Below are 26,877 nucleotides of genomic sequence, written 5' to 3' on the forward strand. Positions count from 1 at the left end.
TTGTCCAACATTTCTTCCTATGCTTGTCATACTTTGAAGTGTTTAAAGCTTTCCATGCTTCCCCTGCCCAATGTGTAATCAAAATTCGTCTCTCTTTTGCAGTGTATTACTGAACCATCTATCAAAATGATTATCTCTATCGAGCCATTTTTGATGTTCAATTGCAGTAAGTCTTTTCAAAGTGGCAGCATATCCTGCGTCAACTAGTTGCCAAAGGTCAATGGCACTTGGTAGACCGTACCATAGAAGTCCTTTAGCAGCAACCACAGCATCTTTAAAATTCTCCTGCATCTGTCCCTTCAAATTGTCCAGCAAAAGAACAAATTTATCAAGCTTTTGTTCTTTTACAAATAATAAATTTAGAAATATATATATTTAAAATTTTTAAGTAAATGAAATTCAAATTTTTAAAATAGTTTATGGAGGCTCATGAATATGCTTACATATGCTTATTTTTTTTCCAAATCTGAGCCTCCATATGCTTATAAGCGTTATGCTTATAAAAAAAAAAACATGTATGTTCTTGCAACACGTTTTTCAACACAGAGCTGGTCACTTAAGTATCACGTGACCGCATGAATTTAAGGAGTAATCGCTACTTTAAATATGAACAAACAAATTGGCCAGTGTAGTGCAAGATATCTTCAGACTCTGCATTTTTTCCTTGAGCAAAATTTACTGTCTTGATTTATCTAAGCAACAGGACTAGGTAAAATTTGCTAGCTAATTATATATTCGAACTTTTTAGTTCCAATATTTTGATATGATGCATTTTATGCATCAAGTTTAGAAACTCCAATTTGTTTGCGGGAACTTTTCATTAAAAACATTCATTTTAAACAAGTCTTTCAAAGTTACTTTTGACTTGGTGTTAGAAAAAAGTATTTTTTTTTTTTAGTTTAATTTGAAATCTTTTTTCTGAGTAACTAATCTTTGCTACTCGTTTCTATCATTTGAATAATAATATACTATAATTATCTTATTACATAACATTCATGTACAAGAAATTATAAATAATTTTAGATATTAATGCCTATTTGTTACATTTAATTTGATTCCCTCTTATATTTGCTTCTTGTTCACAATTTGTTTGTTACAGGAGAAAGTAACCATGTTAGTATTTTATTTTCAGTTCTGATAGTCAATCCTTCATGTAAATAAAGATTAAAGAACTTATTTTGTGTGCTTTTTATTTCATTTTCAAGTAGTTCATGCTGATGAGAGCTGTGACTCAATGATTTTTTGCTTCAGCCAAATGATATTTTATAGTCAATACTATTTACAGGCCAATTTAATATGTTCAATGATTTAGTTTTCAATCTTTGAATTTAGATACTCATTGAAGGTGAGGATATTTTTACTGAATTTAGGTCATTTAAATAAATTGAATAAAGTTTAAATCCTGTTTATTAAACATTAAAATGTCATGAAAAAGAAAACCTCTCTGATTGCTTAAATTTTTATTATTTCAAAATTATTTATTTTAGTGCCTGACAATACATATTTACAACTACAAACTCCTTTTTATTTGCAGTTTGAAATTTTGTTTAGATCTTTAAAAACAAATTAAATGAAGCAGAAGACATCCATACTTAATAATTTTTATTTATAAAAATGCTTTTATTAGCCAGTATGCTTCTTAATACTTTTTTAACTATTAGCTGGTTTGGATTTTTTTATTTATATGAAGCCAAGTTCTTGTGAATCAGTAAAATGTGAAACTGAGAAATAACTTTTCACTGACATATTTTATACAACTTAGAAACAATACAGTTTAAAAAAGTATATTGTTTTTTTTGTTTTTTTTTTAAGTTCAAAATTAAGGTAGTATTTATTTGATGAATTTAGTCAGAAACTGCAAATCATGTTTGTTATTTTCTTTATCAGGTCTTTTTTTCTTATAAATGATACTTTTTTCTTAAATGAAAATAACTACTTTACTCCTCATTTGTTGCTTATTGCTTAAAAGCACCTAAAAAAGGTTGTAGGAAAGTGCTGTTATTTGAAAATTATTTGAAGAATATTTTATTAACTTCAAAAAGAAACACTTAAACATTCTTGATAAAACTGTAGTAAAAATGATGTGCTAATTAGTTTTACACTCTTTTTATTATAAAAGAAAAGTTATTTCAAAAAAAGTTTAGTTCTTTATAATACTGTCTACAAAATTTTTATTCCAAATTTGATGTCAAAACCCATTCAAACTGCTATCCTTTTTTAAGCTAAAAAATTAATCTAAAAAAAATCAGCAGTTTTTTAAAAAGATGCTTTTGCTATAAAATAAAAGTGGATTGCAGTATTGTTATGTTAGTACCGAAGCTTAAACTTTTTTGCAAATAGTAGACAGCAATTCCACTGTACTTGTTTATACCTTGTATTTGCAATATCAGAGCTTGAATATCCATTAATCTTGTTATTGAATTTTATTTCAACCTAAGCATATAGATTTTAATGAAATCATTTTTTATTGGTGACTTTTTAAAGAGAGAATGCAACATTTCAAACTCACTTTATATGGTGATTGCTCTTTCACTTCAGAGTAAACTCTAGTTTTAACAACATTATTAGTATCATTTCTTTCCTGGTCCTAAAACAAGACTTGAATATACTAAAATTTTAAGATTTTTTTTTTTTTGTATATTTAAAATTTTAAAATTTATAACATTCTTTTGACAGGTATAATGGGTGGCATTCTTGGTAAAGCAACTTTTAAACAAAGCGTTGTTGACTTCCAAGAAACTGATGATAATTGGTACAATATTATTGACTCTAGCAACTCAACAGCATGTTCTTTGGATCATGAAGGTATGATACACAAAACATTTAATTTAGATTTTCTGCTTTCCCCATCTTGCATTTTTTGCAAACATTTATAGTTTTTCTTTTTACCTATAAAATGTTTCAAAATTTGCTGTTGTATTATATGCAATTATTATGTATTTATTACATGTAATTATTATATGTATGTATGTATGTATGTATGTATGTATGTATGTATGTATGTATGTATGTATGTATGTATGTATGTATGTATGTATGTATGTATGTATGTATGTATGTATGTATGTATGTATGTATGTATGTATGTATGTATGTATGTATGTATGTATGTATGTATGTATGTATTTTATGTATTTTATGTACTTTATGTAATTTAGTGATAAATTGATGTACAACATAATTTACAACTTCACAAAGACCCTTAAAAACTTGTGAACTGTGATGGCCATTTCTATTGCTACATTCAAAAAAATGTCACTTTTTTTAAATTTTAGTAAAGTATTATTGAACTAAGTTTAAAATTATTTAAGTCAAATGCAATCTGATTCCTATTTTACTATCATTATTATGTACCACAACATTATTAGATGTTTCAGTTTCAGATGATAGTTTCTGCTCTAGTAATTTCAACCAGTGTTGGAGAGTCAGAGTTGAGAGTTGGATTTTGAAGGGTCAAAGTTTTTTGAAAGAGTTGATAGAGATTGATAGTTGTATGATCTGTTGGTTTTCCACAATAGGCTGCATTAACTATACTTATGTGGCTTACCATTGATAAATTAAATTTCTGCAAATTTTTTTTTGTATCTTGTTTTGATTGTTGTCTACATATTTAACAATAAAACAAGTTGCCATTGTATTAATTTTATTCTATTTAATGTATCAGAAATTGTTTGTTCAATTTACATCTATATTGTTTTCCATGTGTTGTTAAGTCAATTTTATACTTTCTTAATAAGAAAGATTTTAATGTTTAAAAATATGTGGTTTACTAGTAAAGCTGCCTTAAAATAAGGAAAAAATATGGTCACTTTGCACAGACCCATACTTACTGTTTTTATATATTTTTGAATTTCTAACATTTTTGTAAGTTTTTCAATGCTTAGTTAAGTAACTTTTCTAGCCACACTGAAAATTTTTCATTCTTGTTTTTACTCTAAAGTAATGAAATTAATGAAATAATTTTAAATTTGATTAAGCTGATTTAATAAAGTTACATTCTTCCAAAAAGATATGCTTAATTGTTATATTATGCTGTTTAAGAAAATTAACTTTAAAAATGAAAAAAAAAATGTTCTCTTATAAAAATATATGCTTTAATCCACTTTGTAATTATTAGAAAACTTTGCATATGTTTAAATAACTATTTAGAATTTATTATCAAAGCTTCAGGATTTCAAAGTTTCAAAAAAAAAAAAAGCAAATTTTAGAAAGCATTTTAAGAAAAAAATAAAGCAGAAGGTTTTGAAGTGTTTTTTTTTTGAAGATTGTGCTGTCACTTTTTTTTCCCTTAGAGAACAACTAATTGCAAAAAAATTTAATTTTTAGCAATAACTAATTGCTGTCACAGACTATAGAATTACATATTGTTATGTCAGATGGCAAGCAACAGTTGTGGTCCAAAAAGGATTTTGTTTGTTGACATGGTTTTTTATTGTTTCTTTAGAAATTCAGTAACCAAAAACTTAAGGTGAATTAACTTTAAAAATATAAAATACTTTCTAAAAATATAAAATAACTTAAAACAAAATTTTTTAATGTTTGACAATTTATGTTCAAAATATTGTTAAATACATACATTAAAACTAAATGTTTTAAGTCTTAATGCTTCAGTATGTTGAGGTACACCTCAGTACCAAATTTGAATTAGTAAAGCAGCTTTTTTTTTCTTTTGATATTAATAAACATGCAGTGTCAGCAACTTGTAGAACATCACTAGGAGTTCATATAAATTTTATTTTTAGCTTCAAGTTTTTCAAAACCATTTATTTTAATTTTACCATGGTATCCAATACTCTTTCTTAATATAGAAAAAGTGTTTGCTGAATGCTGAGATAATTCATGTGCAAATAGTAATATATAAGACTTATAGTTGTTCCAAATGGAAACTGGCTAAGTATGTTCCAATCACTTTGGAATCTCGGCTACTCTGCTCAGTAACTTGCATGATTTGCAAACTTGATTGTGAAAAATGCTTGAAGATATGATTATAAAATTTCTGTATTTTCTGTGCCCAAGGAATATGCTGCATCCACTAAATTCTTCACAGCTTGAACATTCTCTCACCAATGATTATATCTGTAACACCAGTTCCTTAAGTTTGAGGCATAGTCTACCATTTTGTTCTTAATTCAGTTTAGAAATATTTAAGTAACATCTTTGGAAATTTCCAAAACTTCTGAACTTTTGCTAATTATTGGACTCTTGACCAAATAATTGGATAACCTGTTGTGTATTTTCTAACCTGTAGTGTATTTTCTAACCTGTTTTTGTTTATAACCTTTTATGTTGTTTTTATTTTTTTTTTTTCAAAAGAATGAGAGCGTTCAAAGCTATTAAAAGTTTTATGTTGAATAGCTTTCATACTTGTACAAATGATAATAATAATAAATTATAATAAAATAAACTGACCTAATCTTAACAAAGCATTGAAGAACTCCTCTGGTGAATATTAGTTTAGAAAAAATGAAAAAATTTTTCTTCTTAAAATTAAATTCGAATGTTGGAGTTTAAATTGGTTCAGCAAAAAATATCACTAATTAAAGTTTTAATAAAATTAATTTACAATTTAATGATTTTTCTATATTAAAATGAAAATGATTTTTACCAGTAGCCAAGCAAGAAGGAAAAAAAATCACTCTTATATACATATTAAGACATTTATATAAATAATAACTGAAAAACATGAGTGAACTTTACATAAAAAAAATAAAGCTATTAAGCAACCATTTACTCCTAGTTAGTTTAAATATAAAACAGCCAGGCAAATAGTAATAGTACAAATAGAAACGTTTATTTTAATTACAAATAGTAATTTGTGTAAGAGTTTCAGGTACTTACATTAAGTTACCTTAATCTGAATCCCTCTCTTACAAGAATTACTATATCAAAGTATTGACAAGTAGTGCTTTGTAGATAATATCATCATTCAGTACAGTATTATATACCTCGAAGTTAATTGATAGTTCATGATGCATATTATTTCATGGAAAGTCTAAAGTTTGTACTTTTTTTTAGTAAAGAGTTGTTATTTTATACTGCAGTTTGCATTAGAAAGATTTTACAAATGAACAAATAGAGTATAAATGGAGGCATTTATACTCTATGTACAACACTCCTCAATTTATAAATTTTAAAAAACACTTTTTACTCAAGTAAAGGTACTGTCCTTTTTGTTTTCTTTCATTTAGAAAGAAACTGATGAAATTCAGGTAGAAAATAAAATTTACATGACATTCATTTACAACAAATTGTGAATTTTATACTTTTATGTTACTAAGTATTTATGCTGTTACATTCAGTTTCATTCATCTTTTTATGTGCCTCTTATTCACAATTAGTTTATTCCAGGAGAAATGGACCATGAAAATTTTTGTTTTAGTTTTAGTTCTGATAGTCAGTCCTTCATTTAAACAAAATTAATATAACTTACTTCATCTGTAAGGAGTTCAAGCTTATGATTTCTCTTTTCAGTACGATTATAGTAAATACTGTAGTAAGTACTACAGTTTTGTGTTTTATTTCAATCCTTATATCAAGATACTCACTGAATTTGAGCATGAAAAGTCACTGACCATAATCTTTTGCACACTATTATTTGTTATAGTATCACAATTATTGTTGTAATCCTTGAGTATATATATGTAATGTTCAACTGTATATAGCATACCTGTTATTTATAGATGAACAGATATAGATGAAAGTGAAAAAACATTTTTTAGAACCTGCACCATCACCATCTTCTAATACTGGACCACCAAGACATGCTGCCCTTAATGACTACTCAGCTGTTGATGATGATGAGGTATTCTTTATATCTTTATAATTGTATTTTTTATAATATTCTTTATATTACATATCATGCTTTAAAACACATATTATGCTTTATACTTATTGTTACTTTTTTTACGAAGAATACGTAATAAGGGGAGTTTTATGGTTTACAAATGTGCAGTTTTAACAAAACTTAAAAAAATTATTTCTATTTTTAGTTGTGTATTTAGAAAAAAATTGGCTGTATACAATAATCATTAAAGGCCTCCTCACCCTCACCTTTACCTCTAATTTTTTATACAAAACTAAAATGAGTATATACAATTAAAAATTTTTAATTAATTTTTTTTCAAAGCCATTTTTTCCTCCCGTTCTGGTATCTGGTAAAATGGGAAATTAAGATTGTATTCACTTTGATAATTTCTTGTTATACTTTTTATACAATGTTAATTATAATTTTCATTTCAAAACTAAAAAATCTTACTACTGGTTTTGGAAAAGTTAAGAACACATTTTTGAAGATGTTTCTTGTTTAGGAAAAAGCTGTGTTAAAAGATCAAGCAAAAATGGGTAATATTCTTGACAAATCAGAATTACTATTACAATTAAAAATGAAGATTGGCAAAGACTGGATGAACTTGGGACGCTTTTTATCAGTCAGTGATAATGAGCTTGATGTGATAGATGCTGAAAATAATGATGATTTGGAAGAAAAGGCATACAGAATGTTATGCACATGGAAAAACCAACAAAAGTTTCCTTCATTAGAGGCTTTAGCAAGCGCAATACACAAAATAAATAGATTAGATTTGATAAGAGTGATGGAAAAGTTCTCAAGTACAAACTTAATTTTTCTTTTTTTTTTAATGCATTTGAAATAAAGTAATTTGTAATACTTTTTTGAAAGTTTAGTTGTTTTTTTTTTTTTGTTTTTCTAACGTTGAAAATTCACTGAAATTAATGAAGAAAATTTTTTTCTCTGAAGTTTTTAAACATAGTAAAAAGATTCTTAAAATGTTGTTTCTCTTGTTTTTTGCTTTTTATAGTAGAAGTTGAAATTAGTTTTTACACAAACAAAGTTTTGAATGTTTAAGTGTTTTTCTCATTCTTGATAATATACTTATTAGATAAATCATTTGAAACAGAAAACCCCCTGAAGCCATCCATTGAAGAAAAAGAAAGTAAGTAGCTGTATATAAGTTATTTGGCAATATGCAAAATCTTATTGTTTGAAATATTTTTTAAATATTTTTAAACATCAGAACACATCAACAAAAGATTATTTTTGTTGGTGAGATTTCAACTCATACAAGGATTATTCCTATTCAATCATTTTTATTAAATAATTTTTTTGATTGATGATTCCCATCCAAACTAACCAAAATCAATTAAGGAAACCCAGGGTAATTTTGACATGTAAACAATTTTAATAAGAGTAAAACATTTTCAACTGATTTGTGGTTCCCTTAGTTCTATTGCTTTTTATTCATTTTTTCAACCTTCTCAAGTGTCAATGCTACCCTATTTGTGAGATAAATCTATCTATAAGATTAAGCGCAATTGGGTAAAGTGAGCTCTAGTGGTATATTTGAAATTCATCTGGAACAATATTGATCATTTTCAGCAAAAAAAGCATTCTTTCTATTTAAATTTTTTTTACAGTTTTTCAGTAGCTACTTTTTGTTAAATTTGTATAGGAGTATGTGGTTGCATTCAAGCAATAGCCATACTGTTGTATGGCCTCATATTGCCACCAAGAAGGTACTCAGATTTCCAGTAAAATTACCATAAGTTTAAGTTAAACTTAATTCTCACAGGGAAGATCTTTAAATTTTATAAAATGTTGTTTCCTTTAAAATCCAGTTTTATTGCATTCAATGCAGAGAGTTTCTCCAGCTTTATGCTTCTCCATATTCATTACTTTTATTTATTTTATTGAAATTTATATGAGAATATTTTGATTAAGCCTTAATAAGACAAAGCAAGGACAAACTCTTTTTGGGCAGTCAAAAAACTCTTAAGTGAAAGTAACTTAATTATTGAAAATAAAAGTACTTTGGTTTAATACCAGTTTAATATAAAAAGTGCAATTAAAGTAATTTAGATATGGATTAGTTGTAAGCATTATGTGCCAGCATAATTTTAAAAAAATTAGTTATCCTGACACACAATTAATTTTGCTTAACTATGTGCCAGCAGGCAAATAAGTTTTTAAAGAGAGTGTAATTAAAAAGTATTGATTTGGTAAAAAGGAGAAATAAAAGTTATGTATGAGTAGTTAATGACACATTTAAAAGAGAAATTAATAGTTATTAAAAGTATATTTTAATGAATAAGTGTAAATATGAATACAAACAGCCTCTCACATTAGAATGTTGTAACAGCCGAAGAGTAGAAACTTTTTCCTTCAATTTTTAACTTCATTAAGAATGAATTATTTCATATACTTTTGACAATCAAATAATTGAAATTTGAATAAAATTAGTTTTCTATATTTTGTTAATGAAATTAAAATGATTTTTGGTTTAAATATTTTTTTTGAACTATTTAACTACTTAACCATTGAACTATTTCTTTAAAATTACAATTAAAAGAAAATTTTTTTTTTTGACTTTAAACCTTTAATGTTTGTAAAAAAGTTAAATATAGAATTTTTTTTTTTGCCATAAATGCTTATGCTATTTTAATATCAGGTTCAAAATATGCTTTCTTGACTTCTTTGTTTAAGTTTAATATTTTCTTGTGTTTTATGTGGTTTTTTAAATATCTTCTCTATAATAAATTCACAGAATGAAAGTGTTTTATACATATTTTATCAATAATATCTTTGGTTTTTTATCTTTAGTTAATAATATTAATAGAGTTCCTTCTGATTTGTGATACAGAATATCTGGTTATAAGAAAAATAGTTATTATAGGAATATTATTGGCTATTTAAAATATAAAAAATTTTATATTTCAAATAGCCAATATTATTCCTATATTTACTATTTTAAGTTTAACAGTCCTTTAAAAAAAAGGAAATAGAAAAATTTTTAATTATAATCTTTTTCTTTGATGTTCAATTTCATAGCAATTAAAATTTCAAAATTTGAAGTTTTCAACACAATCTAACATTATGTTGATTAACTTCAAATGCAAATTGAAGTTGATCAATTTTAAGTTGAATTATGCTGAAAATTGGTTTTAATTCAAAGTTAATTTAATTTAATTATTATTATTTTATCAATGAGTTTAGTTAACTTAGCCTTATTACAGAAAGAATTAAATGTTATAAAAAAGAACATTTAATTTTTTCTATTAAATTGATTTTTAGTAAAAACATTTTTCTCACAACAAATGACCCACTGATAAAATTTTGTTTGTTATCATAATTGTTATCATGTCCATCATTTTATTTGCAAAATTTTACTGGTAAATGTTTGCTGTACTTAGAGGAGCCTTAAGAGATAATTTAAAAGCATGTACAAATAGAAGTTACATAAACAGTACAAATAAGGTTAATAATGATGTTACATCATGAAAAGTTGCACTTCCTATATGTTATTACCACATATGTAAACAACATATCAAACAGATTTCTGAAAAAGAACTAGTATCTGTTTATATGAAAAATTTGAAATGTAAAAAATTTAATATTTCAAATAGCCAAAATATGAAATGATATCATTAAGTTATCAAAAATTACCTCAGTTAAATACTCTCAGTTATTTAATATTTCAAACAGCCATAATATAAAATAAAAGCAATTTATATAAAAGTCACCTCAGGTAAATATTCTCAGTTATTTATTAAAATAATTGTGCATTAGGAATCCATTTTAAACTATCTATGGATTTTCAACATAAATTTAAAATCACAATTTTTTTTTTTTTTTTTTTTTTTTTTTTGAGTTCTGAAAAAAAAACTAATTTATTATTTTATACTAATATTCAAAACAAATTCATTTAAATCAAAATGAAAATATTTTTTTAGAAAAGTTAAGTAAAATTCTTTTTTTGTTCTTTCAGAAATGTGTGAAGCACTGAAAAAGTTTTATCTTAAAACTTATGGAAAAATGGATGAAATTGTGCACTTAGTAAAAACTCCTGCTAAAGTTGAACTTTTGAATAAATTTATTGAATTGACTGTAGTTGATGCAGATGAAGTGGAAAAAGATCTTGTAAGTATTTCTGAGCGAGAATTATTTCTTAAGAGGCAAATGACCTATAAGCCAATCAAGTTTGATGAAGTATTTTCAAAAGAACTATCCTTACTCTTGATATCTGGCATTGCTGGTATAGGAAAAACTTGTTTGCTCAGAAAGTGTTTACTTGACTGGGCTAATGGTACCTTATGGAAAAATGTGGATCTAGTTTTTTATCTTGAATGTAGAAAGTTAAATCAACATCAAAATATCAGTAACATAAATGAACTGTTACAAATTTTCTACAAAGATATTTTTCAAGAGTCTGATGCTTGTAACCATTTCTCTGTATTGTTTGTGATAGATGGGTTGGATGAGTTTGCTTACATAGATGAATTAATAAATCACAATTCCCAATATCCAAGCAAGCAACCCATCATTAATGCACTAGCAGAAGTATTGAATATTCAAAAACACAAATGTATTGTTGCTGGAAGAGTTGGAGCTATATCACAATACAAAGAAAAAGTAACAGAATGTGCAGACAAGTTAACCATTCAAATAATGGGTTTTAATGAAAATGGAATTAATGAGTATGTTGAAAACATTGGTGAAAAAAAAGAGTGCATTAAAAGTGTTCTAACTGAGTCTTACTTTGCTAAAGCCATGGCATCTGTTCCATTTTATTTATCAGCAATGTGTTCAATTATTGATGCAAGTGGTTCTTATTCTTTCAACACAATGACTGAGTTGTATTGCTCTATTTTTTTATACTTTTTTCAAAAACACATTTGCAAAACCAATGAAGCAGTTCATAAAATAGTTCAAAATGAGAGAAACAAACAGCATGTTTTAAGAATTTGTAATGTTGCATGGGAGTTGTTCAATCAAGGTAAAATTATTTTCTCCCAAGAGAAAATGAAAGGTATTGTAAATGACTTTGATGAAGTTGAAAATGAACTTTTTGGTTTCATTGAAAGAGTTGAATCACAACATGGTTATCAATATCAGTTTGCTCACCTAACTTTAATGGAGTTTTGTGTTTCAGTTCATGCACACATTTGTTTGAGTCCTAAGGAGATTATAAGTAATAATAAGTTGCGTAGCTGTTGGCCTATGATCTGTGGACTGGCTAATAAAAGCGAAGAATGTTTTGTCAAGTTTCTTGCTAAATTGAAGAATTCAAATGAAGAAAGGAATTCCTTGCTTAAAGCTATACTTGGTAAGTTCTAATTGAAATGTTAAAGAAACATTACACTTTGTTTGAGTTTTCATCATTAGTTTATTTTGGTTATAATGAGTTCTACATTTGTTTCCCTTAAATTTTCTTTAATTATATAGAATTTTTGTTTTATTTTGTTCTGTTTTTCCCAATTTTTTAAATTATTTTTTTGAGTAAGTAGTAGAATGATTAGTCAGTTATTTCCATCAAAATACACCTCACAGTTGGATATTAAAATACCATAAATGTTTTTTTCTCAAAAAATTAGCTCATTACTTGAGCTAATTTTTATAATACTTTTAATATCATTTTTAATTTGATATAACAAGACATATTGCAAGTTTTTTGGAGGTTATCATATCCTTTTTGTTGTTTTTTTTTCAGTTGATTGATAGTTTTAACAAAGACAGTCAACATTTTTCAGCCATGTTAAAAAATTTGTTAATTTGAATAACACATATATTGAAGATTTCTGTATATGTGAGATTTCTTTTATATATTTCTTGTATTGATATAATAAGAAATCTCACATGTAAAAAAGTTTTTGTTTAGTTCGTGCATTTATTTATGAGTATTCAAGTTAATGAATTTTTTAATATTACTTTTAAGTATGTTGACTGACTTTGTTTAGTTAAAAAGATTAATCAACTGAAAAAAAAAACAGCAAAGGAGTGATGGCCACCAAAAACTGTATCAGGTCAAACAATGTTTTAAAGGAGGATGATTCATTGAATATTTAAAAGACGTTTCTCATACAATATAAAATAAGCATAGGGGAAAGTGTGTTTAAAAACTTTTGAAGTTTTATGTATTTTATTGGTATATATTTTTGTTTTCATGTAAACAGGGTCTTAATGTAATCAACAATTTTAGATTCAAAGAAATTGAATTGTGAAATTTTGTACTACAAAATTTTGATTTTAGTATTTAAAAAGTTTTAATCTTTAATTTGAGTTTAATGTAAAATTTTCAAATACTTTTATCTCCCTTCAGCTCAATACTTCTGGAAGAACCTCCCAAACATTTTTTATGTGGCTTTTAAAAGCATAAAGTAGCTCTAGAGGACTAACCTCATAGTTTTTCAGATTTAATTGAGCTAATGAATTTAACTTATTGCAACCTTTTAGTTAGTCACATCCTAAAAAAAACAATCGACAACTAACTTTATGTGTTTAAACTATTTAAACAAAAAGTAATTTAAAAAAAAGCAAAATCTGAGGTCAAAATCTGAGGTCTGGAGACTTATGATTCTATTTGAGCTTCAACCTTCAAAACATGCAATCGTAGCACTTTCAATATCATTACCTTTGGTTGAAGAAAGTTTTGGTACCATTGCACCATTTCCCTAAACAAACTGGACAAAACCATTCCTCTTCATTGTTTACATTTTTTTCAATCAAGCATTTCTTTAATTTTCTTTCCTTTTTGTTCTTTTTTATATTTTTTTTGTTTAATTTATTATCATTAGACTTATTATCATGAGACATTATTATCATGAGACTTATGACAAAAAAAGTGAAAAATATGTGATAGAGGAGAATAGGTACTAAGAAGAGAAAAGAAAAGCAAAGACTGAACTTATTGAGTTTTATTGAATGCTTCATAGAAGTTTTAATGAAATTTTACTTTACTTCAGCATGAAAATTTGTTGATGTATTTACAAAGTTTAAAACCTTTTTTTTATCAAATCAAAAGATTTTTAAAAAAGATCTTTGTTGAGCTGTCGTTTTTTTAAACTTTGACGTAAAATTCAAAAATCGTAAAAATAAAAATCCTAAACTTATATAGGAAATTATTCACCAGTACAGAAATATGTTGTTGTTTTTTTTTTTTTTGGTGAAACTTTTAATAAAGAAACCCTTTTTCATGCACAATTTCAAACAATTTTTTTCTTAATGGAGTGAGAGAAGAAAGAGAGAAAGGGAATGAGATTTCCTGTCAAAAAAATATTCAATTAAAATTCATAAACGTTTACGAATTTTCTGCGAATTAAATTTCGTTAATCCAAGTTTCAAGCAAAACTTTATTGAGAATCATTATTAGACTTATTAAGCTTTTAATAAACATTTTAAATGTTTAATGAAATATTTTAGATGGCAATCGAAAATACTATTTTGAAATGTTTTTTTATACAATTTTGTCATTTATTTTTTGGGTGATTCCGCATCAAATAACCCAAAGTTTAGAAAATTTTGAACCATGGGTCCTCAAATTTTTTAAAAACTTCTTTGACTGTTGCGTCTTAAAAAGAAAAGTTAACACATAAAATTTCAGCTAAAAATGTAGAGCAGTTGACAAGATACTGCAATCTTTATAATGACCTAGTTTCCCAAAATGACCCGGTTTTCATAGCATTCTGAAAAAACATTTTTCTTAAAAAAATAAGAAATAAAAATGGCAAAAATATGAAAATAAACTTATGTTTTTTTGATGCTGAATTCAATAAATGTATGTAAAATGCTCAAATATAAAAAGAACATGCTTAAAAGTTAATATACATAAACCAACTTTGGGGCCCAATATCTCAAAATACCGCTGTCAACTTTTTTTTTTTTTTTTGCTGTTAATATTTTCAGCTGTTTATAATTATACTAAGCACAAAAAGTCTAACTGGAAAAATAACTGAAACATATGGAACTTTAATTTCAAAAAAGCATTACTTTTACAAGAAATTTCCAAAAAATATTTGTAAATAAAGTAAAGTTAATTGTAATTTAAAAAGTTTCTTAAATATACAAGATTTTCAAAGGTATCGAAGATGTAAGTTATTTTGACTGTGTTTGTAATAGTTTACAATATTGTTCCCATTTTACTTGTACTTCCTCTATTTCAGCATTTTCAGTCTAACTGGAAAAACAACTGAAACATATGGAACTTTAGTTTCAATGATATATCAAATTTTCAATAAATTATTTTTAAAAACTTGCAAATAGAATTCTGTAAAATATTATATTTAGTTTATAGACTCCTTAAAAAAGAAAAAAAAAAAAAATTTCGTTATATTTAAGGAAGTCGTAATTATATGATAAGTTAGTTATTTGATCTTAACAACTGAAAAAAACATCCTGTTTTGTTTTTATATAAAAACTGAATAAGTGTGATATTGATATGCATTTGTTTTTAAAATTTTGAGAATTATATTTTGTAAAAGTTTGTAATAACTAGTTTATAAAAAGTTCAGTAATAAAACAACATTTATTGGTAAATTTATTTAAATTTTAACAAATGAACAATTTGATACATATATATATATATATATATATATATATATATATATATATATATATATATATATATATATATATATATATATATATATATATATATATATATATATATATATATATATATATATATATATAGATTGTATATATATATAAATATATCTATAAAGAAAATTAACAATATCTATCAGTGTAAAAAACTATACAACAGAGGGATTCTGAAAAGGTTTGAATTATTTCTATATTAAAATTTTTATTTACTAAAAATTAAGTAGGAAAGGAGAATTCTCTTTTTTTTAGGAAATACATTCATATTAAGTAGTTTATTATAAGATGTGTTCTATTGGGTTAATGACATTAGATGCATGCAAAGCCCAACAAGATGTTATTGAAACTTTAAGCAATGAAGAAAAAATAACTATATTATGATGCTGTAACATTGAACTATCAAACTTAACAATATTATGTGAATGGCATGCTACAAAATATTTGAAAATGTATCCTACATGGCAAAAAGCATGCTGTGATTCATTCAAAAAACATACAAAGAAAATCACAAGTAAGTAAAAGTGGAATTTATGTATTTTAATATATATACTTTTTTAATTTGTATTTTCCAAAACATAAACAATGTTTTAAACAATTGTGCAGACAAGCTTAATACAATTATACATACAATTATACTGTATATAAAATGCATAAAGCTATATAAAATTATATATACAATTCAATTACTTTTAGAAAATCTTAGAGAAGTTAGGATAAATGAGTCACAAGTCATAATGAGAAGTAGTTTAAATATTGGTCCTGGGAAGAAACTTTGCAAACCTTGTAAGCAAAAGATTGACAAAAAAGCAGATCTTAAAGAAGAGAAGCAAAGTCTGGGTGAACAAGATGAGGATTTTCTAATATCATCATTCAAATAAAAAAGACAGGATATCAATCAAGAACTTGGAAATTTTAATATATCTCCTCTAAAATCTCATCAAAACATATACTCTCAGAAGGAAAGTGAAAAGTTGTGTGCATCAACAAAATGGTAAATAACCTTACTAGAAAAACTGAAAGTCAATTCAATGTCCCCTCAAAACTGTGTTATGAAACAAATAACATGAAAAACAAGGCTGAAAACTTTGATAAAATTGTGAGCTTGATAAAAGAAAAAATTCTATGTTCTGACAAAAAGACTATTGTTCAACTTTTAACACTGGCACCCCCAAGTTGGTCAATATTAGAAGTACAAAATAACTTTGCAGTTACAGAATACCAAGCAAAAAAGACTAGACAAATTTTTAATAAAAAAGGATTGTTAGCTATCTCTCCATTGTATAAAGGTAAAGTCTTACACAAAGAAATAGAAGATTCTGTTAAATTTTTTTATGACTCAAGTGATTGATGTAGAACTATGCCTGGAAAAAAAGATTATGTTAGCATTCAAAAGAACGTCCATAAAAAAAAAAAAAACTGCTTTTGTGTAATTTAAAGGAACTATATGTATTATACAAAGAAAACAATCCAGAAATACAAATAAATTACTCAAAATTTGCTTCACTTAGACCAAAGTGGTGCATTTTGCCAGGTGCAAGTGGTACACATTCTATTTGTGTTTGTTCTTATCACCAAAATGCTATATTGCTGGTAGATGCCTTAAATATTGGACTAAAGTATAAGGATTTACTTTTGAAAACCGTTTGCTCAGTAGAAAACAAAGAATGCATGCTTGCACAGTGTGATGATTGTCCTAGTAAAGAACCCCTCAACAAATATTTGTATGAGATATTTGGAGAATACGAAGATGATTTTGAGATACACTACAAGCAATGGCAAACTACTGATCGTGCAACACTATTGAGTTTAACAGCAGATGTTCCAACGTTTGTTGAACTATTAGTATCTTGCTTTGAAAAGCTACAAGCTCATTCTTTTATTCCTCACTCTCAATCACAGTACATTAACCAACTAAAACAAAATATGGATCAATCAAACATTATCATTATTTGCGACTTAGCTGAAAATTATGCTTTTGTAGTCCAAGATGAAATACAAACCCATCATTGGAACACCCAACAATGTTCTTTACATCCATTAGTGATATACTATAAAGATGATGAAGGTGTACTGAAACATATTTCTTACTGTTTTATATCAGACGACATTACACATGATGTAACTTATGTGTACAAAATATTCCAGATAATCATACCAATATTAAAAATAAAATTTTCCAATCTGTCCAAGTTACATTTATTCACTGATGGTTGCGCAGGACAGTACAAAAATTGTAAAAGCTTTTACAATCTATGCCAACCAGAGAGCGAATTTGGCCTTAAAGTTGAATGGAATTTTTTTGCAATGTCCCACGGAAAGTCACCATGCAATGGAATTGGCAGTACTGTAAAAAGGTTAACAGCACAAGAAAGTTTAAAACAACCATACAGAAACCAAATTCTCACATCAGAAGCTATGTATGAATTTTGTATTGAGAAAATCAAGGTTGTTAACTTCATTTACATAAAGGGATTGGACTTACAATTGCAACGTGAAGAGCAAAAAGAAAGGTACACTGGTGTAACAACTCTACCTGGTACTTGAAGCTTTCATCAATTTATACATCTTGAAGATAAGAGGGTTGGGGCAAAGAGGTGTAGTACGGACACTAATTATACAATAATCCACAATCTTAAAAAGAAACAATATATATTTCAACTTGATACTGTTACTTTAGGTTGTTATGTAGCTGTAGTCTGTGATGATAAGTGGTGGATCGGCATTGTAACTAAAACCAACCTAGAAGAAGTTGATGCTAAAGTTAAGTTTCTTCACCCAAATGGTCCATCAATCTGTTTTAACTGTCCTGAAAGAGACGACTACTGTTTTATTCCCAACACCAACATATTGAAAAAACTATCTGTTCCACAAGCTTGCTTGAAAAAACAAAACAGGATGTTTTTTTCAGTTGTTAAGATCAAATAACTAAGTTATCATATAATTAAGACTTCCTTAAATTTAACAAAATTGTTTTGTTTTTTTTTTCTTTTTTAATGAGTCTATAAACTAAATATAATATTTTACAGAATTCTATTTGCAAGTTTTTAAAAATAATTTATTGAAAATTTGATATATCATTGAAACTAAAGTTCCATATGTTTCAGTTGTTTTTCCAGTTAGACTGAAAATGCTGAAATAGAGGAAGTACAAGTAAAATGGGAACAATATTGTAAACTATTACAAACACAGTCAAAATAACTTACATCTTCGATACCTTTGAAAATCTTGTATATTTAAGAAACTTTTTAAATTACGATTAACTTTATTTTATTTACAAATATTTTTTGGAAATTTCTTGTAAGAGTAATGCTTTTTTGAAATTAAAGTTCCATATGTTTCAGTTGTTTTCCAGTTAGACTTTTTGTGCCTAGTATAATTATAAACAGCTGAAAATATTAACAGCAAAAAAAAAAAAAAATTGACAGGGGTGTTTTGAGATATTGGGCCCCAAAGTTGGTTTATGCATATTAACTTTTAAGCATGTTCCTTTTATATTTGAGCATTTTACGTACATTTATTGAATTCAGCATCAAAAAAACATATGTTTATTTTCATATTTTTGCCATTTTTATTTCTTATTTTTTTAAGAAAAATGTTTTTTCAGAATGCTATGAAAACCGGGTCATTTTGGGAAACTAGGTTAATATAAAGATTGCAGTATCTTGTCAACTGCTCTACATTTTTAGCTGAAATTTTGCATGCAATATTTTTTAATAATTAGGAATAATGTGTCAAAATATAACACAAAAGGAAGACACATGGTTCAATGGTCTGGGTGATTTGATGTGGAATTACCTTTTTTTCAATTTTAATTCTCTGTACAATTTTATTATTTAACTAAGTCTCAAATTAATCTTTCTTCAAAAGAGTTAAACTTTTTAAAAAAGTTTAGTTTATTGCAGTGTTTTTAAAATAACATACCTTTTGTTTATTTCAAAGTTCATTTAGTCAAAAAAATGGAACAAAGTTAGAACATAATTGAACAAAAAAACAAAAACAAAAATAGAAATATTGTATGAAAATTTTAGATAATGGCGTATTTTGTGAATAAAGAAATGTAAAATCTGTAATTAGATTTATATTACAGATATTACACACCATTATTACACACCAAATTAATTATTTTTATGTTTTTCCTTTAAATTTAACAAAGTTATTGTTTGTGATTTCAAAGACAAAAGAATTACCTTTTGAACTGTAAAAGATGTTTTGACATCTCTTACTGCTCAAAAGATAATTTTTTTTTCAATGTGTTAAATTTTGTAAAACAGATGACAAGGTTAGCTTCAAGTATTTTGTGATATTTAGTATTTTTCAATTTTAATATTCAATAAAATTCTTTTACTGCATGGTAAAAAATAGTTTTTTCCTTGTTAAAGTTAATTTACGTTAATTAAAGTTAACTTAGAAATAATACAATCAATGTCACCTCAGCTTATTTTTTTGAAGTTATTAAAAATATCTTTAAGCCTTTTTTATTATTTAACTTCAAATTGCGTTCTGTTTTTAAAAAATGCTTTTAATAAAAGGTTTTTGAAGTATAAGCGGTTTTTTTCTTATGAGCATATTTGAGGTGATTTGTAAAGTATAAATTGAACGCGCAATTTTTTTAGAAACAGCTTTTTAAATGAGTAAAAAGAAAGATCTTAAAATTATAACGTTGTGCTGCTTGCAAGAAAACTACAGTTAATTTTATAAAAGTAAATTTTTTTAATTTAAATTTTAGGTAATTAAGTTTTAAATAATTTAACCTCCTTATATAGAGTTATATAATTTATTTTACTCTCACTTTATACAACTGTAGAAAACATTAAGAATCTAAAAAAAAATTTCTTCAATATTTTTCAATGTTAAATTATTATTTTTATAAACGTTTTTTTTTGTTAAAAATAATTTACAAGGAAATTTTTTCTCCTATAATATTAAAACTATAAAGAAATTAATTTTGTTCTGTAGGATAGATATTCTGTCATCGTTTTTTTTTTATTAAGCTTCAGAATAAACAGTGAAAAATTTTTGTAAAAACTTAACAACAAAAAAAACAAAGGTTTTGTGAAGTGAAATATTTTTCAGTGGTAATTTACAAAATTTAAATAATTTATCCTCCTTTAAAATAACAATTCTCTAGATATTTATGATAAATTAAATCACTTGGTAATAAGACATTTTTAAAAAAATATATTGACCAGCATTTGCAACAAATACTCTTTTAAAAAAATTTTAGGCATGAACATAACATATATATCTGTTAATTATATTTATATGCATGTTATTTTAAAAGTGAAAGGTACTGTTTTTTGCTTCAAGATTCTTAAATATATGTTAAAATAAATAAAATAAAAAATATTAATTTTTAAAAAATGATTAATGTAAGCGTTTAAACGGTATGCACAGTTTAAAAGCAGTTTTATTGTTTTTGACCATAAAAAATTTAACACCAATATTTGACTTTATTACACGACCAGAACTTTTTTTTTTCTGACCTTAGAAAAATACCAATTTTGACTTTTCAAGATCAAAAGACCACAACATAATTAAAATTTGCAAAAAGTGTGGATTACTTATTACTTTGGAAATGAGTATTGATATGTATATTATTCCTTTTTGATCTTTATTTGGAAAGAGACTTACATAAGCGTTTCAGAGGCAGGAGGCGTTTTAAAGTTTTGTAATTTCTTTGCAATTTTATTGTTTTTGACCATAACAAAAACACCAACTTTGACTTTTCAACATGGTTACAAGACAATAACATAATTAAAACATGGGGGAAAAAATGTTGATTCCTTATCACTTGGGAATATTGATTGCTTATGCCAAAAGAATATCGTTTTAGAAATTTCACTTTTTTGAATTTTTGCTGAGCCACAGGATAAACGATTTAAATTTATTTCCCCTTCCTTTTTTTTTTGTTTTCATTAAATAAGTTTTTTCTAAAATAAAGTTTCATATATCGTGCTTTTTTGTTTTTAGCTTTGGTACCGAATAAAGTTAGTGCATTTACAGGTAAGAATTATTTATTACTTTAATTTGTTTAGGGAAAATTTTACGCCATCAATGCTTTGAAAATGCAATTGCTTTAATTTCGAGAACATTTCATCAGTTCGTTCCCACGCCACAAATTTAAAATAATTGATCAATTCGACTACTTTTTTTCTCTCATTTGTAAAATACCATTGAGCATTTTTAGCTAAAAATGATCTTTTTTCTATAAAAACACGGGAAAAAACTCTTTTAAAGAAAATTTCAATAGCTGAAAGGAAATAGTGAAGATTTTTATGACATTTTTTCGGTCTGTTTTACGAAGAAAATGACTCTCATTGCTTTCAGTATATTGTAAAGATTCAATATTTTACTAATTGTAGTGTAAATGATGTTATTATCAGTTGCGTATGTTATCTAGATAAATGCATTGTTTTGTCAGTTTTCACCCCTCCCCCACCTACCTCATCATCATCTTTAAAATTTTACGGAAATGCCTCCTTTTAGCATATTAGAAGAGGAAAAAAAAAAATGAAAATCAACTTAGAAATATCTATTAGTTTAAAAATAAATCCTTCCATTTATTTTTCGGGACTTAATTTTAGGTAATTAAAAACCCACATAAAATTAAAAAACAAAAGAAACATTGCAGCCCCTTTTAATCAAAGGTTGTACCCTCCTAACCCTGTTGATTAAACTGCAACATTCCTTAGACATAAGGCTGTGGCCCAGCATTTTCCTAACCATCAAGATTTACAGTAGCGTGCAAAAGTTAATAAACAAGTTTTTTAAAGTTTTTTCGTCATAACTTTTTGACTTTTGACTGAAATATGGATGAAATTTTTGAAAAATATTCCTATTATGTGATTATATAGTATAATTTACTCAAAAAAAAAGATAAACCGTTCCATGCCCATTAAGAAAATTTATATTAAAATTAATTTACTGGAGATAACATTTACGTAAATCATTTAACGTAAATTGATTTTAAAAAATAATTGGAAAGACTAAAGAATCGTCACGAGAAAAGAAAAATATAACAATAGGTGCTGTAGAGAAGAAGATTCCTTATAAGCAAGTTTCTGAGCTTTATGGTGTAGCTAAATCAACAATTAGCGTACTAGCTATGAGATATAGAGACCAAAAGACACATGAAAACAAGCATCATCCAGGTAGGCCAAAGATAACTACAAAATTTTGGTAAGAAAATCAAAACAAGATCCCTGTTAAAGTGCTGTCGAATTAAATAGCATTTTGAGCAAGAATTATGTTTTTAAGTGCAGCGTAGATACAACAAAACGTCGCCTGCATCAACATAATTTGTCCTGCCAAGAAAACATTAATATTATTAAATAATTGCTTATTAATATTATTAAATAATATTTTATGTTAATATTATATTTATATTGCATTAATATTTTTAAATAGTTGCTCATTTGAATTGGACTTCAAAAGATGATCAAAAGTCTTATTCAGTGACGAATCAAAGTTTCGCATGTTTGGTAGCGATGGTATCAAGTATATGGAGATGTCTGAAAGGTGAAAGATTTGCTCCTTAGTATCAAATGCCAACAGTTAAACATGGTGGTGACAACATAATGGTTTAGGGATCATTCAGTCTTGATTCTATTGATCCACTTCATTATGCTTTCAATAAAGTTTGAATTTCTTCCTTCCATTACAAGTTATCATTTTTTTTAGTAAATGATACTATGTAATCACATTGTAGGAACAATTGTTTAAAATTTCATTCATTTTCAGTATAAAGTCAAAAAGTTATGACGAAAAAACATGAAAAATTTAGCTGGCAATATAAAATTTTGCACGCTACTGTAAGTAAGAAAGTACAGGACGCTGTGCATGCGCATTAAAAATCTTAAGAACCTTTATTTACCTCCGATTGAATTGAAAAGTAAGATGCAACAATTTGAAAACAAACCAATAGATAATTAAAACATAAACTCAGCTCTGAAATTCTTCAAAATTTATTCAAAGCACAACGTAATACTAATCAACAAATTGTAATAATCAATAACTTGAAATCAGTAAAACGTAAACTAAACAACATAAAGGATCAAAACAAACATTAAAAAACCTTTTTTAAACTGGAACAAAGCAAGTATATGAAGTTACTAACTTATTCATGAGTATCACTAAAATGACTAAAGCAATACAAGATTGATCATCCGCAGCACTTTTGAGTTCATCTTGCTTTGTTGAACGAATGCAAATGCTAAGTATAAGTTGTTGCTCTGAGAAGGTAGCTGATGTTGACCTGCTAAAATTGACTTTATAAAGTTATAAAAACAAATTGTGATAGTAAAATCGCTATTGCAACTGTAGCAACGCTTTAAGTAAAACATCAGTTGTTGACATTTAATCGCTGCATTCACCTCGGCTCTAAGTTCTTAAAGTATTAGCTACGAAAAATACTCGATTAACGAACATTACTAACAGAAAGTACTACTTGAAAAAGGATATTGGGTTAAAATTTATAGATAAAGTAGTAGCTCCTTCTTTTGTTATTCTCTTGTGAGCAATTTCTTACGATAAAAAAACTTAACCGCTTAAAGAAAGCTCATCGCTGTTATTCTTGCACTTTCGGTTGCAAGAATAACAGCGATAAGCTTTCTTTAAGCGGTTGTTAGTAGGCATTGTTTTTTGGAATGTCTGACAGCATGTTTTTTAACATTTTTGCGACTTGTTTATAACAAATCTTATAAAAAGTCAGAAGGAAATGAGACATTAGGTAACAAAACAACCTGGTAACAGCGCAATAAATGTAGCGGACTAAAGCAGTTTGTACTCAACGATAAATGACTCATTCGGTTACACCTTATTTGTATATCAAGAAACTCCATTCTATATGTACTTCCTTGGTTTATACTTTATCGTCAACACAATCCCCCTCATAAAACTTTTAGGCCTTCAAAACCTGACATAATGTATATTTTTATCCTGAGAAAAAAGAAGCTGTTAAAATCATTTAAATTGATATAAAACAGGCTTTAATACTATATTTTATATTAATGGTATTGAGGTAAACCACACCCAGTAGAGCTAAGTAGCTCATTAAATACTGACTTGCATGTTTTACTCGTCATTTAACTCACTATTGATTAGTTTTTTGAGGTCACAAACTTCTTATTTTTGCCAATAAAAAACAGAAGAAATATTAGGGGTGTGGCTGTAAAGAGCTAAAAGTATCTTTTGATATTTCTTGATTTTTTGTAGCAGTAGCATAAATCCTTTTTGTGAACAATTCAGAAAAATATTGCTAAAACATTAACTAAAAATATTACCTAAATTATAAACTAAAATTTTTTTCACTAAATAATATGACAAATTATGCTTCATTTAACATTTTAAATGGCAATAAGGTTCTTACGCCGAAAGAAGAACCAAGCGGTACTCTACGAAGAAATTATCTGAATTAATTTATAGAGAATAAGACACATCACATTTTTATTGAGCGCCGTAATACACTAAGTAGATAACCAAAAGGTGAGTTAATTGAGAAAGCCATTGGTGTGATGGAAAAAATGGATGCTCAACTTAGAGTAATCCTAACAATAAAATAAAAAGTTGAAAAATGAAAAAGTTTAACAAATCTGAAGATCAAAATTTTAACACGAAGTTTGAGGGCTTGAGCAAGATACAAATTTTATTGACACTGTGACGTCGCTTAAATCCAAACGAAAAAATATAGCAGAGCAAAACATGGCGTTCTCAATGATTCAAATGCAAAAAAGTTATTGCAAAAACAGTTCAAATAGAATGGAATCAAGAAGATGGTAACTCACTTCGAAAAATACTCATGGTATTTGTCTCCTAAAATTGTGATGCTATCCTTTAGTGATCGTCATCTGAAAGCACTTGCTAAGCCATTATTAAGATTTTGAAGAAAAACATTTTTCTCACATTCCACTGTATGTAGTGATTCCACTGAATGTAGACTATCCCTGTATTTTATGTTTCAGAGAATACTTTTAATCACTGATTTCAACGCGTTGTAAATTTCAATAAATATTTTAATTTTGTATTTCGTAAATTATTTGTTTAATTAACATTTCATGAATAAAAAAATATTTTTTATATTGATTTGTGATTGTTTGAACTGTTTTGATCTTTTTTTTTATAAAGAAAATTATATCCCTTTTTATATTTATTAAATACGGTATTGTGTTTTCAAATTTGTGAAAGTTGATTTTCTTGAATAATTGTTGTTGCAAATAAATATTAATAATATTATTAATATGTTATTATTATTATTATTATTATTCAGATAAATACAAGATGTTCATGGAATGCTTTTTCGAAGCGCAGGCGTCGATTACCGAAGAAATGAAAAGATCAATCGGTGAACGAAAGTGGGATATTGTTATAAGCGATGTAAAAACTGCTCATGAAGTTTCACATGAAAAATATTTCATGGAGAAGTTTCATCAAAAGTTGCAACTTTTACAGGTTGAGAAAAAGATTTTATCTGAGGATGAGAAAAAACTTATTATTTTATGTTCGACCAACGTTCGTCGTGTCGACTTATTTCATCCAGTGAAGATCGATGAATGGACACCGAAACATAAGATTGAATGGTTGGGGATAGACATCAGTCGTACTTTCGTATCTAAGAACGAGTTCGAAGGTTTCGTCCTCCCGTGGATTCGACTCGCTGAGAAATTACGTCTTGAACTTCACGACGACACGAATTTCATCGATGACTTTAGTGAATGGCTTCGTGATTCGAACATCAAGCGGTTGATGATAAAGTACCGCGGTAAAGATGTTTATAACATCGAAGAGTTTAAAGTAAGAAATACGAGAAAATGTTTAATATATTAAATAAAAATAAATACAAATGTAAATATGTAAAAGCTAATTGTAATACAAGAAAGTTTGGCGCTACTCGACTTTTGCATCCCCTTTTTTTTTATAATTGAACCCGTCATTTCGAAAAGGGCACAAGTCACACTTTTTTCGAATTTCACTTTTTTGAGCCATTTTTCTTATTTTTTTATTTTTTTTAATAAATAAAGTTCACAAAAACTCTATATGTTTTTTATTTATCTACTCCTATATTTAGTTTTATAAGCACCGTAGACTTTTTTTGATAAGAAACATATTTTTTGTTGATCCTGAAAAGTTTTAATTAACGGACTTGTGTCCTTTTCGAAATGACGAGTTCAATTGATTATGATAGAGAATTTCATGCTGATTAAAAATCGTATAAAAATGTGCGTCTCAAAATCAACGGAAAGTGCTCTAAACTGAAGTTGAAAGTACAAAATTATACGACAAATCCCTAATATTCGCTATCTTGAATAATGATTTATTTTGGTCAAAAAGCTCTCTTTTAAAAGTATTTACAACCTGGTTTTTATTTTATCTTAATGAAGACTTCAAATAATAGAACATGAGAAATCATTTACGTTTAAATTATCACGCCAATTTTCTTTAACTTGGATTCTTACCTTACAGTTTAGAATATCTCTCAACGTTTTTATGGA

General features: G+C 26.5%; 1 protein-coding gene and 1 pseudogene across 4 annotated transcripts; both read left to right on the forward strand.

Moving 5' to 3' along the window:
- The first annotated feature begins 591 nt into the window (after positions 1-591).
- Positions 592-26,275, forward strand: LOC145191135 (protein NLRC5-like). Of its 4 annotated transcripts, none has more exons than XR_016446321.1 (8): positions 592-709; positions 2,677-2,805; positions 6,720-6,802; positions 7,308-7,608; positions 7,899-7,952; positions 10,782-12,119; positions 15,644-15,902; positions 16,085-18,803. XR_016446321.1 is itself a non-coding variant. In XM_090070674.1 (8 exons), the coding sequence occupies exons 2-8, from the start codon at positions 2,682-2,684 to the stop codon at positions 26,210-26,212; spliced, it is 2,490 nt and encodes an 829-aa protein (XP_089926800.1). In that variant the 5' UTR covers positions 592-709; positions 2,677-2,681; the 3' UTR covers positions 26,213-26,275. The 4 variants fall into 4 exon arrangements, 3 of the variants coding, with proteins under 3 accessions (XP_089926800.1, XP_089926812.1, XP_089926805.1); XM_090070674.1 differs by lacking the exons at positions 15,644-15,902; positions 16,085-18,803 and adding exons at positions 21,362-21,394; positions 25,656-26,275; XM_090070686.1 differs by lacking the exon at positions 16,085-18,803 and having other exon boundaries at positions 15,644-15,923.
- LOC149894069 (uncharacterized) lies at positions 16,380-18,316 on the forward strand (annotated as a pseudogene).
- Positions 26,276-26,877: the final 602 nt, after the last annotated feature.

This window comes from Hydra viridissima, unplaced genomic scaffold, assembly GCF_058129835.1.
Source record: "Hydra viridissima isolate aposymbiotic clone 2 unplaced genomic scaffold, HvirCarnegie_v1 scaffold_1, whole genome shotgun sequence".
NCBI lineage: Eukaryota > Metazoa > Cnidaria > Hydrozoa > Anthoathecata > Hydridae > Hydra > Hydra viridissima.

Coding starts and splice junctions, on each gene's coding strand:
- LOC145191135 (XM_090070674.1), top strand. CDS start 2,682: ATGGGTGGCATTCTTGGTAAAGCAACTTTTAAACAAAGCGTTGTTGAC. Junction 2,806..6,719: donor ATGTTCTTTGGATCATGAAG/GTATGATACACA, acceptor AACATTTTTTAG/AACCTGCACCATCACCATCT. Junction 6,803..7,307: donor CAGCTGTTGATGATGATGAG/GTATTCTTTATA, acceptor TTTCTTGTTTAG/GAAAAAGCTGTGTTAAAAGA.